The 17007-nt window shown below is 39.0% G+C and overlaps 1 protein-coding gene across 1 annotated transcript; it reads left to right on the top strand.

Moving 5' to 3' along the window:
• Positions 1 to 6903: 6903 nt before the first annotated feature.
• On the top strand, positions 6904 to 16459 carry LOC128524078 (rho-related GTP-binding protein RhoE-like). Its single transcript, XM_053496393.1, has 5 exons — positions 6904 to 7243; positions 8825 to 8912; positions 12916 to 13025; positions 14270 to 14404; positions 14509 to 16459. The coding sequence occupies exons 1-5, from the start codon at positions 7106 to 7108 to the stop codon at positions 14755 to 14757; spliced, it is 720 nt and encodes a 239-aa protein (XP_053352368.1). The 5' UTR covers positions 6904 to 7105; the 3' UTR covers positions 14758 to 16459.
• The last annotated feature ends 548 nt before the right edge of the window (positions 16460 to 17007 follow it).

Raw genomic sequence — 17007 nt, 5'->3', positions numbered from 1 at the left:
TTTTAGTTGGCACTATTTAACATTATTAAACCAAAAACAAAAAAGGTTGACTGCTTGACTCCCAGACCAGTAAACGCTCTTATTATTTAGACTTTAAAGTGCAGAGCATGTAATGCATTGCTGTGGCCGCGGCGGCCATTTGGTGCGCTCGTGCTGTCAGCTCTAAGTGCCGTCTAGAGGCAGGGGGTAATTGTAGCTCTGTGCGAACAGACTGCATCAGAATACTTGTGATTATCATACAGCTAACAGGATGAGGAGGAGGAGGAGGAGGAGGAAATCACAACGCATTCAGAACCTTTGGCACCAGACGGATGGAGAAAAATAGTACGACATCATGTTTGGCCTTCTGGAAGTGGCAGGTGATTGTTAGTAATCACATAGATAGAATCTTGCTCATTGACAGATTATTTGTGGGGAACAAATGGTAATAGTGCCAGAAATGTAACCTTTTCTCATCATTTACATAATAACATACACTTTTATTCGATCTTATCAATGATAAAACATCACATAATCTGATTTATCTGTATTTACTTCAACATTTCTTATCAATTTGATTTTACGTTAATAATGTAAATGAACATTTGGCTTCCATATTGTCGGCATTGTCAGTGTCCTATTCCCTGAACTCAGAATTGATGCCACGTGACTCAGACATGCTGCTATTTTGGAAATGCATGAGCTAGCATCCCAGGAAGTGGCATGGCGATTTTGTATTTACACACTTAACTAACCAACTATACACTTGTAGAAAACCTGCACTAACGCTGGACCCCACCGACCGGTCATTCTTCTCCAGCTATCATTCTGTACATTCTTTGCAGTTGTCCAATAAATGTCATTCTCACTGACGTGCGTTCCAGATCACAGGCTCGAGGTGACTTCTCCCCAGCATTATAATGAGCCCGTGGCATTTACAGGCCCACGTCTCAGAGTGCGAGCGACTTTATTTCCATCTAATATAGCACCGAGCTTCGCAGCGCCACTCTTTTACCTTTCCACAAACGGATCAATCTGTAATTAGTTCTGTCCTGTTACTTCCATCCATGCAAGTAATTATTTCTATCCTGCGTTTTAAGGCAGGCTTCATACAACAGGCGTCATCTATGGTTTTGTTGCCTCACAACATTCAAACAAACACGGGTGACGTTCATTGTTTTTTAGCGAGAGGCAAAACAGCTCAGTAATCCCTCTCTATGCCATATATACCCTGCATACAGCTGGCTAGGAGTGAGATCATTTCTAAACTCACTGCGTAGTGAAAAGATGCTAAGAGACATAGAACACCGTCATGCCCGACATACAGCATGATCTTAGACAACAGTACAGTATATATGATTATATTCCTATAGGGTATAAACATGGATTTCATGAATCTTTATCACTGTGCTGTATACAGGCTGCTATGTAGGAAGAACTTATAAACATTGTGTAGCCAAGGATTCATTGTTATAAAATTAAATATAATGAAATTTACCTTCACAAAGACTCTCAGTACATATACACTCACTTAATTATCGTCAATACCACTTCATACTGTATACAGGGCACATAGCATGGTACACCCGGGATGGGATGCCAATACATCACAGGAACACACACACACACACACACACACACACACACACACACACACACACACACACACACACACACACACACACACACACACACACACACAGTATGACATAAAATGTTTAACGAGTGTCTCTACCTCCCAAAAGAAAAAAACAACGAAAACAACCGACAGTAAACCAAAATTCAATCAAAAATAACATTTATATTAAAGTGACAATAAGTAAACATTTACAATATGAAAGTACAAAAAATACAATATACAACAAAGAATGCAATATTTACAAATAAAAAAAATCTTGAAATAAGATAAATGAGATTCATTATAATAATAATAATAATAATAATAATAATAATAATAATAATAATAATTATTATTATTATTATTATTATTATTATCCATCCATTGTCTGTACCTCTTATCCTGTGTAGGGTTGCGGGTGGCCTTGAGCCTATCTTGGGTACAACACTTTTCCAACACTTTTCCTATCAAGTTGAAAAGCTAAAGATTAGTATGTAATCAGATTATAAAACAAAGTGTCCTTTAAGCTGTTGAATGGAGTCCAAGGAAAATGTGTCCAATTGATCTGCCATTAAAGCTCCAATGCATTTTGGTGCAACTTCAGTGTATTTAAGAACTTTTAAAGAAAACATGCTGAACTGTACTGTAGAGTCTCATCTGTGTAAATTAATAATAGATGAATAGCTCACTCACTTTCTTATCGTCTATACCGCTTTATCTTGTATTCAGGGTCTCAGCCTATCCCAGGAGACATAGGGCATGAGGCGGTGTACACCTTGGACAGGGTGCCAATCCATCGCACACACACACTACGGGGAATTTGAGAATCCCAATTAGCCTAATCTGCATGTCTTTGGACTGTGGGAGAATCCGGAAGAAAACCCACCAAGCACAGGGAGAGCATGCAAATTCCATGCACACAGAGACGGGAATCGAGCCTGGCCGGGAATCGAACCCTGAGCCTTTAGGTGCAAGTCGACAGTGCTAATCACTACACCACCGTGCTGCCTGACTTAAATAGCTGCTCTACCCAAAAACAAACAAACAAACAAACAAATTATATACACACATACAGTACACACACAGTGTATATATGAATCATATATAATATAATATATAATATAATATCATTAAATATATATTCTAAATTGTTTTCATTATGCTCATGCTCATGATGTAGGGCAATTCTTGAGATGTTCACTCAATACTGGGAGCAGGTGTCTAAAGGAAATCATCACCAATTGTGTACTTGGGCTCCCAGGTGTTACTCAGAACACTGAGTGGGCAGTTATTATTCAATCCATCCATCCATCCATCTGGCTCGCCTACTTCGTCTAAACAATCAGAAAAATCTTTGTTCACAATCATTTAGAAGAAAATGATATCCATAATTAATTCTGTGAATATTGACTGGGTATATGAATATACTGAATGTTCTCCCATGTGTTCTGAATAATGCCTAGTTTATAATTCATAATTTAAGCATATTGATTATTTGAATCGTTTTGACTTTCACAGCTGGAGTTGATTTGTCGATATCACTCACATTGATTTTACTCATGAAATTTTCAAACCAGAAGTTACTTACATTTGAGACACACACACACACACACACACACACACACATGCATCAATACAGTACCATCAAGAGAATTGGAAATGACGTCAGTACTTAATAGCCCTGGTTGGCTTCAGCGAACGTATCCATGATTTTTTTTGTTTTAGTATGGAGTTTTTTGCTCGGAGCTGGGAGTCCGGGTGGGTCTTTGGGGAATAAAGAGTTTTAGTTTTGCATGTATTTTAAAACGTTCCTAACAGCGTTTGTTCTGCTTTTATCCGAGGTGGTGGATGGTTTTAAAACTATGTAAAGCCTCAAAGGCATTCTGAGCAACTTGTGTGGTTTCAACTTTTCTTTTTCGTCGTCTTCTCTTTAAGGCCAAAACAAAAACAGACTGTCGCCATAGTTACATCCCTGGGCACAGGAAATTCCCATCTGTGAAGCATGGCAAACTGCTTGAACACTGCCAAACCACTACATGTTCCCATTTTGGCAAGATCACGACTTCGATTTTCTCTATGCAGTGATGTATTATACAGAATATAATTCGCACTTCTCATTATGTGATATCATACTTTTAAAAATAAATTCTTCCCTACGTGTTCAGATGGAGAATTCTCTGAGCGGTGGTGATTTCCAGGAAAGGTGAGTCAGAGGCTGGAATTTTGGGGATATTTCTCCTTAAAGATGATGAATAGCTAGTCGAAATCCACAAAGACTTCATGCCAGGGACAAAGTCCTACAACTCCCCAGCTACATCTGCCAGAGTCTGGAGTCATAATCTCCCTCCACCTCCATATTTAGCCAGGCTGAGGCATTCGATGGAATGGTGTAATCTTCCTCCGGGAAATATTTCATCATAACATGCAGGCTGTGTTGTAGTCGTCCGGGGGACTTGCAGAATGACTGGTCCTAAATAAATAAAAAAAAAACACTAAATGCTGAATCATATTCTATTAAGGCCATTTTACCTGCTTTCATTTGTTTCTTAACCAGACCATTTTTTTTTACTACTTTTTCCATCCCATCTGGCTTTTCTTCAATTCTTTTGTGCAGCTTCCATCCTTCATTCAAATGTCCATCTGCTCTCATTGGCAGGAAGGCCATCTTTGTGTGTGTGTGTGTGTGTGTGTGTGTCTGGTTCCGTCGTCATTTGTGCCTTGGGGACTCTTTAAAGTTTGACAAGATAAATGTTTTTTATACAAAGACAGTTTATTCACCAATATATAATATGATTTTACATCTCATTCAAGTGATTTATACATCAACCACGCCCACAACTCCATCTCTCAAAAAATGTGTACAGTACCAATAAGGCATGTGATCTGTCTGAAAGGAATGAAGTTACAATTAATTATAACTTCTGTAGGTATTTTTTTGTAGATTTGCACATAAAGAATTTCCACCTTCTGGTTATTCCTTACAATTTAGATTAATTAATTACTTTTTATCTTCTATTATTCTTAAGCGTAACATATATTTTTGCTCAAGTCTTTTGTTCTTCTTGATAATTCTGTAAACCAGACACAAAGCGAAGCAAGCTCTGACATATTGTGTGGATTTGTCCCGAAGAAGGACGGCCGAGTAATCAGGCAGCATTTGGGGGATGGGGACTACTTCAAGGGTCTTTTATCCTGTTAGTCTATTTGGCTGTCCTGCTAACCATTATTGAGTAGACCAACCATTCAAGCAAAACAAATCAATGTGATCCATAAGATGTTTTTTGCTGGAGAATCAATTCCATCGTCTTCTTCCTCTGTGTCTGTTATTAAGTCGTGAGTCTGGAAACCTTTGATCAGGTTAGAACACAAACATTAATTATTGTATCCCACATGAGTTTGTCTTCATAGAATGTCATTGTTAAACCCAGTGATAATGGCAGGTTTTTGTCGTGGAGAGACAATGGCAGTACGTACGTATATAACAGCTAACCGAACTATGGGCTGACGCCAGGGAAGGAGCCCCTCTCTCTCTCTCATTATGTGACACCTTATACAGAACTTTCACAAGGCAAAGCTAATGAACTTGTCTCATCCTTTTGTCAATGTCATTCAAATTAATGTCGGGATCAGTGGAGGTACAAGATGTGCATCAAGAACCAGCGGTTTAACTCGGGTTTAATTGGTATCTTAATTCATCCATAGCTTGAAAATTTGTTAAATGTTATTTTAAATTGCTCCTAGGTGTGTATGAATCTGGAAGCATCATATACTGGTGTCTCATTTAGGGTGTATATCAATAGCTTCAGTTATGTGAAATATTGAACTAATAATAATAATAATAATAATAATAATAATAATAATAATAATAATAATAATAATTAGCTTGTTTCTGAGTAGTTTATTATTATTATTATTATTTTAAAATAATATTTTGAAACACATGGTGCTTTAGTGATAGAGTGATGTACTTTGGAGGTACAGTGGCTTATTAGTTACAGTAGCACTATCAACTTGCCCCTCCAAGGTCTGGGTTCGATATTGGATTCGATTGGAGTTTGCATGTTCTTCCTATGAACATTGTGGCTTGGTGAGTTTCTTCCTGTTACTATGTTTTCCTCCCACAGTCCAAAAACATGCAGAAAGGTGTTCCCAAATTGCCTGTAGTGTGTAAAAGACCTTGTGTGTATGTGTGTGTGTGTGTGTGTGTGTGCGCCCTGAGATTCTTTGGCACCCTGTTCAGGGTGTACCTCCCCTCATACCCCTAAGTCTCCATGTCCCCCACGCCCCCTTACACAGAACTAGCGTTATTACCCGTCATTGATGGTTAAAGACTTTAACTAATTAACCTGATCAGCTTTAATGTAATTAGTGATATTATTATTATTTCAGGTTGAAGCCCACGTACATATGTGCCTGTCTTATTAATACAAAGAGATAAGCTATCTCTGCCTAACTTATTAATACAAAGAAATACAATGTTGAGTATAAAAAGGTAAAAGGTTGAGTATCTTACGCCTTGTTTACGCTAAGCTGTGCTACTTTCGTCGTCAGCCCTCTCGTTGGACTGCTGCGGATTTGCTGGTCGAGTTTTCTCTCATAGTGGCGCTTCATATTACTGCTTTTTATTTTACTATTTATAAAATAGATTAAACTTATGCAAATACAGAAAGACTGGCAAAGATTTATTTAATTTTCTCCAGACATGTGACAAAATCTGCCAGGACAGACATCAGACAGATATCATTGAAAGAGCGAGTTGTGATCAATGTACAGACAAAACCTTTAAAAAAATTTTTTTTTTTAATAGATAAAGCAGGCCAGACAATAAATAAGTAGTGCAGGTTCCAGTAAATTGTTCAAAATATGAATGAGTGTGTGAATATGTGTACATTGGACTGACTTTCCATTTGGTGTGTATTACTGCCTTTTGTTCTTCTTAAAAAAAAGAAGAATGAATGATTCAAATGTTTTTTTTTTGTTGGTTTTTTTTTTGGGAAAAGGACGGCTTTAGAAATAATGGTTCTAATGTATCATGAAAAAAATAGGGGAAAAGCTTGGATTTTCCCTTCTTGCTTTTCCCTGAAATACATTTTCCAAGGAAATTCCTGAAGCTTTGGCCAGACGTGCACACTTAAAAATCACCCTCTTTGATAGCGATTACAAAAAAAAGTAATTTTTCTCATCAAGCACTCAGTTTCCCATAAAAAAAAAGAAAAAAAAGGTTGCTGGAAATGATTGTTGGCAATCGAGGGCGCTCTTTCTATGTGTGTGTGTGTGTATAAACAGGCAATTTGCAGTAGTGAAAGGGAGAAAAAGGGGGCCGGCTGTGTGTGAGTGTGTGTCAGTGTGTGTGTGCTCATTGCTTTCACATGGCATGAGGATCGCTGAGCAGGCTGCAGCACTGGAGTGTGCCTTTTAAATAACCGGGATCCAGTGATCGGGGGATGCTGCGCTTTTCCCTGGAGTTCATTCCGACCCTGATCTCCTTTAGGACTATCGCTTAGATCCATGAAGGACAGTCACTCGAGCCTAATGTCTGGAATGGATGCCAGTCAGAGTGTGAAGTGTAAGATAGTAGTGATTGGGGACAGTCAGTGCGGCAAAACAGCACTGCTCCATGTCTTCGCCAAAGACTGCTTTCCAGAGGTAATGACCATCTGCATGATTATTATTATTATTTTTTAGCTCTTTTTCTTATGCATCATGTCTCAGATGTTAGAGACAAAGTTTTTCCAATAGCATCCTCTTGCGTCTAGGGGACAGTTTTTATACCTTTAGTATTGTACCTATGTTTTCATATTACTATTCTCTATTTATAAAAAGCACAATCTTTGGTACAGACTAATCAGACCACTAAACCTGCAGACCCCTTAAGGGTCAGAGCATTTTATTCATTATTGGGTAGTTTTTTTCTTTTTAATAAAAATATATAGGGCTATGCAGTATAGAGTGACATATCCTTTTTTCTTTTTTTCTTTATTTTTTTAGCACAACCTGGGCAATATCCTCTTGAAACCTGAATATCCTCATATGCTAGTACTCTTATCATATGAGGACTGGTTAATATATTTATATAATTGTTTTGCTAAACTTCTTTGTGATTGAAGACATTTAATTAATGTACAGTCATCAGACAAATAAAGACAAATCAAAATGCAAAGTGCACAACAGTAGAGTCTGAGTTTCAGGTGGATATGAATAATTGAATTTTAGTTCATTTTAACCAACAATACAAACAAACATGACTGAGCAAAAAAAAATTTAAAAAAATGGGTCACATAGGCAAAGGAATAGCACGGATACACGTTTTTTTTTACTGTTGTTTCTGTGACCAAATAATAATAATAATAATAATAATAATAATAATAATAATATGCCCAGTTTAAGAGTTGAGAGGTCATTCCCATATATTCCAGTAGTGGTAAAATTCAGACCAGTAATGATAACTTTTGTTTGAAATCTGAAGCCTCCCCGTTAACACACACCGGCAGGGCTTTCATATAAGCTCATCACAATAAATCATCATTGACCTATGCTGTGTTGCTGACCCGTATCTGTGACACTTTCTGATTTCTAATGTATTGGTTAGCACTGTAGCCTCGCACTTCCAGGGTCCGGGTTCGATTCCCGTTTCTGGAATCTGAGTGCATGGAGTGTGCATGTTCTCTCCGTGCTTGATGGGTTTCCTTCAGGTAATCTGGTTTCCTCCCACAGTCCTAGGCCAATTGGAATTCCCAAATTGCCCTTAGTGTGTAAATGTTCATGGGAGGTAATAGAATGATCTTAAAAATGGGAATAAATATAATGGTAATCACAATCGGCCTGCATCATCCCTAGTTGGACTACAGAGGTCCCTAGATGGATGGATAGACTTTAAAAGCTAGTTTAAGGTATATCATGGGCATTTTATGTGATACTAAAGGTATTAAGGTACATTTGGCCTTTAATGATACAACCCCAGGTACAGGACAATTATACTCTGTACCAGTCAAAATAATAATAATAATAATAATAATAATAATAATAATAATAATAATAATTTTTAAATAAAAAAAAATTATAAAAATTTAGCTTTTTAGTAAATACGTTTTATTTAGAATCTTTAGGTTTACCGTATCCCCCTGTAAAACCGCACAATTTGTGATAAAAGGATTGTTTACAAACATCAATTAAATCCATTTTAAGCTGTGTTTCTAAACACATTTGTAATTATTTCTTTCCATGTAGAACTATGTGCCAACAGTATTTGAGAACTATACAGCCAGCTTTGAGATCGAGTCCCAAAGGATTGAACTCAGTTTGTGGGACACGTCAGGTAAGAAAGCAGTTTTTATTTATTTATTTATTTTTCATTTGCATTTCCTTACAGCCCTGCAATTTATTCGTCACTCTCTGACTTTTACACAATGTTTTCAGAAGCTTTCAGAAATTCTTTTACATTCCCACTTAATTCCAAGCACTGACTTCTATTAGACTTCAAAGACTTCTTCAAAAGAGTTCATTTGACTCATATAAACAATACAGGGAGTTATTTTTATAGATTAATATAGAATAAACTCATCAGGTGTTCATTTAACACTGGGACTTTTGCTGTTTAGTAACTAAATACGCTTTTCACTGTAGTGCTCTAGTGATCTCCTTTTGCAAGCGAAAAAGAGGAAAATTCTCAAGGACTTTACATGATGGACGACCACAACTTGCTTGTTAGGTGCGAAATGGGAACGCTTCAGGGTCACTCGAGATGCTGAGCTGGCCCAAAGAACTGAGCTCATTTAGCAAAGACACGCATGGGACACTTCTGTCTGGAATGCATGCGATGCAGAGCAGCCTGGTGGTAATTCGTCAGGGCAGGGAGCGTCTCCACCCCTCTAAGCAGGGAAACTGTAGTTGGAGTCACATGATCACAGCACAAGATATGCAAGGTTTTTTAACAGAGAAAATGCAAAGGATCTTGCATTCAGACAAAGCCATAAATCACGTCTTATTGTTTGACTCATGTATGTCAAGGGTTGTGTATGCAGTAAATCTCTCCGCGGTCTCAGGGACTCCACTGACTGTTTGAGTTGTGACTGTACTGGCCCTAGATCATGCAATTAGCTACAGATTACGACACATGCATTGGCGCTTGATTACATTCTGGAGCAGATCTCTCTCCGTCGACTGACTCAGCCAGCTGTTTACTAAAATCTGCCATTATGGCCTGGAGGAGGGGCCATGAGAACTCTGCCCGGGCTTCACCCTTTGCTCTGTTCCCAATTTATTTCAGTAGCACAGAGTGAGATAGTGGCCACAAACATGGAAATTGGAAACTCACACAGGTCATGTCTGTCTCAAACCTTAACCTTAAAAGAAATCTTAAATGGGCACCATTAAACTCACCATTAAACATGGAACTTTGCTGGGGTGACGCCACTGCAGCTATCTTCTCTCAGCATCTGGTTTTGTGTTCACTAAATTAGCTCTTAAACCACCAGGCACCTGAATATGAATAGCTGCTCATAATCATAACAATAGTGTAGCTACTGAGTCTTAACAATGGCACAACAGTTAGCATTCTGTACCACGGTTGTTGTAGATAAGCAAGTATTACTTACAAAGTAATACAGGACATCCTTTCGGTCTGTTGGGGTTCTTCCTGGGGAGAGCCTACTGCGATTGAGATTGCGAGAGCTCTTTTAAGTCCCTTGTGAAATGACCGATAGTCATGAATTGTTTCCATTTGTTGCCAAATTTTCCTTTCGCAACAGGAAGTCCAGCTGAAAGCATGACACACTCGATTGATTCAAATAAACCAACTAAAGCAACTTGCCCAATATGGAGACAAGCGAGGATCTCAGTGAGAGGCTGATTTGGAGGATTTCAAATTGCCACCTTCACCCATGCTCACTGATTTTAAGATGATCACCAAGGTTGTCTGTCCGTGGCACCAATGGTGATGCGGAGACACAAGGTCATCACAGAATGGGAAGGTCTGATGGAGCATAAAGAGAAGAACATGTTCTTAAGCAGCAAGATTTAGGCATCGAACTGGCCCAAATTGCCAAACCCTCCTCTTAAAAGTACTAATAACAACAAGACATAGGAAAGAAAGGAGCTTTATAGGTCCTTTTTAGAAAACCTCAAAAAAGATAAAGTGCCCCATGTACTAGTGTTAATAAGCCAGTATGTAGAGAAAGATTGGAAACGGTAATTAGGATCCACCAACTTGAAAGTAGGTTGGAACAAAGGGCAAGCCTCTGGCTAATTTTAGCACTATTCACATCCCCTGGCATTTTCTTTTCAAGGCTTTGAGCACTTAAGGGGTTTCCTATTCCAATGACATTCCTGTTACTTAACCCACTTTGTTCAGGGACTCTGTTGGAGTGCGCCAAACGTCTTGGGTTGATATTGTTGAGAAAGCGGCGGTGAAAGACAACACTGCGTTGTGGGTTAGAGGAATGGGGGTGGAGAAGGATAAGGTTCCAAGCATTCCAGGCTCGAGCAGGATGGGCGTGATCTCAATCACGTAAGGTCATGTTGTGCCTTGACTTGACCACGGGAAAGCAACGCGGGAATGTGTTGTGTGTTTGTTGTGGAGACATGAGGTGACTGTGGAATGACGGTTTAGGCTGAAACATTGCATCTGCTCCCCCGGAAGGCATTGTTTCAATCGGAGAAGGCAAACAGATCTGATGTTGAGGTAGTCGTGGGTGGTCTGGTGTTTACAACACATTTGGCTCACTTTGTTTGCACTCAAATAGATAGCTGTAGGTGACAGCCATGCTGTTTTTGTTGCCGGTAGAGTAGACGCAGGAAAGCAGCTGATGTAGCATGACCGGATTGAAGGGGAGGAAACCCTCGGACGATATATTGTCTCCACTTGGTTTCTGCGCCAGGGGAAGCATAATAATAAAAACCTTGTAGCTGGATACCCTATGGTACTTTTATTAAGTCTTTGATGAAGTTGTAGCAAATGCACATGATTCTCTCATATTATCACACACTTGAATATGCAAGATCTTCAAAGAAAGATCTTAGAAAGTGAAATGTATAAGATTTGATGAGACTCAAGTTGTTCTTTTTTTCATAGCCATATAGTGTCGAGTACTAAATCTTAAACCCTGTAACACCCTCTTGCTCGCAAAGTTTGTGTGATGTTAATGAGCAGGGGATCACAACTCCTTCTTTTTGTGTTTGGAGTCAACAAAGCCCTCTTCCTTCTAAGTGGGAAAAAAAAGACTAATTCCCTAGATTCCTGGCACTTGAACAGCATTCCATCTTCCAGAACCTTGAGTTTCCAGACATCAGGCAAACAGAGTCTCCAGCCAGTCTTAATTGTGACCTAGAAAACCACGGAGTGCAGGCGCTTCCGAGACTGGAGAATTTGTGGACTGTCTCAGGAAATTGAACGGTGACAGTGGTGTTCTTTGCGTGTCAGTGGTTTGAATTTACGAGCCTCAAGAAGAACAAGTTATGGAAATGACATTGGGTGCCCTTGTTTTGATTGCTATTCCTGATGTGCCGAGGTGGAATTTCCTTCTTTTTTTTTTTTTTTAAACAAACAAAAAATGCAACTGTTTGTTTCTAACCTCATTGTAAGGGATTTGTTTGTGTGTGTGTATATTAATCTCTTTATGAAATATATTTAATGGCTGTTGTAATTTACTTTCATTTGTTATATTTTAAGATTTTTGACTGAGGACTACAGCTTAGTTGCAATTCACTATGTTCCAAACTTTAATTTTATCTTATAAAAAAGAGTGGTTAATTTTTTATTATTATTATTTTGACTTAAAAAAACATAAATAAACAAATTATTTAATATACAGTACTCGTCTGTACTCAAAGCATTTGAGTATACTAATCACCAGCCATCATCTGCGCCTGTTTCTCACTAGTTCATGATGACACAAATTACTTAAGTCAAAAAACATTGAAGGAAAAGAACACTGCCCAGAACTCAACCCGAAGGAATCCTGTACGGCCAATTTTTTTTTACATAAGTGGTTGCTAAAAATTCATGTCTGGGCATCGTCACTGTTACATGGTAAACCTCAATAACGTCAAACGTCTTACCACAAAATAAGAACGATCTAGTGTTCCCAGTCCTGTTGCTTTATTTTCTCACAACAGACTCAAAAACAACCTACATTTTATAAGGCTGCTTGGATTCTTGACTGGACTGTGAGAATAAAGGAAATAAAAAGGGATTAATACAAACCCATAAAGCAATCAGCTCTGGTGTGAATGTCAATGCACAAATGGCCATAGTCATGCCTTATAGTTAAGTCCTGCCCTGTGCTGTAATTAACCTGTGCGTTTATCTTTTGTTTTTACAGGCTCCCCATACTACGACAACGTACGTCCACTGTCCTACCCAGACTCGGATGCGGTCCTCATCTGTTTCGACATCAGCCGACCAGAAACCCTGGACAGCGTGCTAAAAAAGGTTTTTTTTTAATAACTCCAGCTTTAATTTGCAGTTTCCTTCATTCCTGATGTTGAAAGGCGTGTTCACGCAGTCCGTCATCTGGTTTGTTTTTGTTTTACTGGGTCAAGTGGTTTATGGATGACAGTCTAGACTTCAGAGGGTCAAATCAAAGGTCGTACGAAGCATAAAGAGAAAGTGTGGGAGGTCTGGTCGCTTTGCTTTGATGTCTGCTCAAAGAACGATGGGGTGATGAGGACGTGTATGCACATTTCGGTATGAGTGATATCGAGAGGTTGTGGGGTCGAGTGCCCTGTGACCTATGACCCGTGTTGTCACTACTACGCCTCTCTGTGTGTGTCACATAAGTAATAAAACACATGTGACACAATGCAAAGTTAATCATTTGCCCATAACGGCATGTGCCTACTGTATAAATGCATTATGCCACTTAGGCAATTTGTCACTGATTAGCATTTTAAATTTATTAACAAGTGACACATTGCTTTTTAGGCATCTGTAGGTACATTTAAGGTTGAATGAGTTGGGTCCTGTTGTAACTTAACTTATAAACAGTTGTTTCTTGTGCCCCAAGTCTTTAGGGATAGGCTCCAGACCCTTTGTGACCCTTACACAAGATAAGAGATATAGAACATAAATGAATATTTATGCAACTGAGAGTCTATAACTCAATCAGACATAGAAATTGGACTAGAGTCTACTCTGCACAGTTCCCGCCCTGGGCTTTGACCTGGACGTCCCACAAAATGCATAACATTGGAAGAAGCCGCTAACAATATGGTGGCGTCGTCTACATTCAGGTAGCGCCATAACTACAAGGAATAGCAGACATCTCATCTGTGCATAAAGTAAAGTAAACAGCATGTAAGAAATACAACGCTGTATAGTTGTCCATGTTTTCACCGCTCAACATGCTACCAGTTTGCCACCAGCTAATGTGATAATAGGTCAACTGGGAACACGGCACTAACTAACAAGCTGAAAGAGGGCATATCGTAGTGGAATCAGACTTAGACTACTTTGGCCAATAAATTGATTTCCTTGCCGTACCGTATAATGGGACGAGGACAGTAGTCCAATTAGTCAAGCAGTAACCATAGCTTGATGTAACCGTTCATTCAAACATACTGATTGATTGTTATTTGGGGCTTTCCACCAAATGGGTTACCAACAACCTTTCTAATTATTACCTCTGTTTAATAATGATTCTAAATAATTGTGTTTTTTTTTTTTTTCGTTTATAGTGGAAAGGAGAGATCCACGAATTTTGCCCCAATACCAAGATGTTGTTGGTGGGTTGCAAGTCAGACCTGCGTACAGATCTCAGCACCTTGGTGGAACTGTCAAATCACAGGCAAACACCAGTATCATATGATCAGGTGAGTTGTTCTTAAACACTCATCCTTTATCACTTGTCCCACACATAGAGTAAGAACTTTAAGAAGTGGGAGAAAAGTCTAAGTTGTGTTTTATCATCATGCAGGGATCAAACATGGCCAAGCAGATCTCGGCTCCCTACATCGAGTGCTCTGCGCAGCAGTCGGAGAACAGCGTGAGGGACATTTTCCACGTTGCCACCTTAGCCTGCGTCAACAAGAACAACAAGAACGTGAAACGCCAAAAGTCCTCCCGAGCCACCAAGAGGACCTCGCACATGCCCAGTAGACCGTACCTGGAATCTGTAACCTCGGACATGCGTAAAGACAAGGCCAAGAGCTGCACAGTAATGTGAGTGATCCGGGGAACTCGAAAGGGTGTCGAGGCATGGCCAAAGAGAAGGCTAAAGATATCGGTACAACGACTCAGATGAAGCAGTAAAGGATGCAGGATGATGTCTTTGCACTTTATGTCCTTCTCCGTCTGTTCATTCTGCCCCACCCATGAAATAAGCTAACCAAAACCAAATGGTGCCACAGGAGAAGAGAAGAGCACCAGGTGTTGGACAGACGTTTAAACTAAAACAAAATATTTCCAGAGGTTTAGAAGGAATAATCTACGAGGAGAACTGCTAAAAAGCATGGTTGAGATCATAGGGCATGAGTTTGGGGACATACAGGTCAAGGAACTTTGCAGTAGGTGCTGATTGTGTTGCATTATTTTGTACTTTTAAAAAAAGGAATTAAAATGTTCGAAGGAAAGCCACATTCATGGAGCTAATGAGCTGCTGTGGAATTTCACCACAGGAGACAAAAACAGGGCACTTAACAGAAAAAAAAAATGATGTGACAAACACTGTGGACAAACCTGGCTTGTTTTGGTTGTCTTTCCATCGTTTTTTCTCCCAACCAGTTTCTTGTCTTTATGATTTGTTCAGATGAGAACTGGATGATGTGTGTCTCATACTTGTAGGTCTGGAAAGCCTGAGCTTTCCAACAGTTGTCTCTTTGTGGTGATGCTAACCTCAGAACTATTAGTGCTTGTGTTTCTCTTCTTTCTTTTTAGAAAAAGCCAAAGACGTGTCAAAGTCAAGCTCGTGTGTCATAGTGCCAGGGTTTCCTGTTTAGACTGTTAGGCTTTATGTGCAGTCTTAAGTGTTTGATATAATGTCAGTGGTAGTTCTGGCTTGGCTTGATGAGCGTATCTCTCATGAGTGACTGGGTCTTTTTGTTGGGAACCAACATTATTACTGTGTCCAACTCCAGTGCCTCCATGTGTTTGTGTGTTGGTGTACCCAAGCTTTTCACGGCCTGGGTTTTCAGTATTGCTTGTGAGCCTTTTAATACCTCTGCCTAATCCATCAGCAAATGGAATTTCCTGTAGAAAAAAAAAAAAATCTCAGCTATGCAAGATGCTGACTTTGGCCCATTTTGGCAATTCGAAAAAAAAAAAAAAAAAAAGGCTGGCCTGGAGGACTGTGTATACCCTCTTTGAACAAACCCTTTTCTTTTTTTTTTTTTTCAAATGCACAGTTTGATGCACTGAGGATAAAAAATAAAAAAATCTCACGAGAATGGAATATTCAAGTACACTTTTAGTCCACATGAAAAGCAGTGCTCATGCAGCCTCAAGCACTGGTCGGAGTCTTGAAAGCAAACTGGAACACATGCAGCCTGAAGCACCAGTAGACCCAGCATCAAACTGGAAAACAACCTGACCATAGGAATCTTTGCCAACGTACTGGTCACTCTCTTCTCAATTTTATTAAAATTTTTTGAAGATGCTGGGCTTATACTCGGTTCAGAATGGTGCCCCACAGTTCCCCTAGGCAGTGTTATTCAGCTTGCAGGCTTGTGCCATGATTTACACTAATATCCAGTGTTAGCTGTAGCGTGTCAGCTTTTTTTTTTTTTTTGAATGTCAGAATCTGTTTGTATGTCTGTATGATATGTTTCTGCAATATTTATTAATTTCTTACTTTCTTTTTTCTGGAAAATAAAATGCAGTGTACAGTACAATGCTTTTTGTGCTTTTTTATTTTTTAAATAAATACTGTTGGATTGAAATTGTCATTTTAGTTTTTTATTCATGGTTTATATATGCATCAATAATAACCAGTTTATTTTTAAAAAATGCACATTTGTAAAGATGCATTTCTTTTTTTTTTAATATAGCTGGACCACCTGGCAAGCGCAAGCATAGCACAGCCTTCTGCATCCTTTGAGCTGTCTAATTCCCAGCTCTAGACGGACGGGTTCAATAAATCGAACACAGATTTTATACGACTGCGTTTTGTCAACTTAATCTGCATTTAAACGAAAGTCATTTCACGCCTTGCCATTTCCACAGTAAAATGGTATCCATCCTCCCCTCTATTCATCTCTGCGAGTAATGGATACAAATAGCTTCTAAAAACCTATGTTCTGAATTTTGTAAACGCAAAAGGGGGAAAAAAAAAAGCGAATAATATTTTCAGTGTCATTGAAGACTCTGTGATCTGACAGATGATTTAGATTAGGGTCATCAGACACACACAGTAGGGCTTTTAAAGTCATGCTGGAAATAAAACGCCTCTATTAACTCCGGCATGCAGGCCGATTCGCTG

The sequence above is a fragment of the Clarias gariepinus genome, chromosome 5 (genome assembly GCF_024256425.1).
Source record: "Clarias gariepinus isolate MV-2021 ecotype Netherlands chromosome 5, CGAR_prim_01v2, whole genome shotgun sequence".
NCBI lineage: Eukaryota > Metazoa > Chordata > Actinopteri > Siluriformes > Clariidae > Clarias > Clarias gariepinus.
This window is presented reverse-complemented; position numbering and strand designations above follow the sequence as displayed.

Bases quoted from the DNA above. Each gene is read 5' to 3' on its own strand.
- LOC128524078 (XM_053496393.1), top strand. From the start codon at position 7,106: ATGAAGGACAGTCACTCGAGCCTAATGTCTGGAATGGATGCCAGTCAG. The intron at 8,913-12,915 runs GTAAGAAAGCAG...TTGTTTTTACAG, and splicing joins CAGTTTGTGGGACACGTCAG to GCTCCCCATACTACGACAAC. The intron at 13,026-14,269 runs GTTTTTTTTTAA...TTTCGTTTATAG, and splicing joins TGGACAGCGTGCTAAAAAAG to TGGAAAGGAGAGATCCACGA.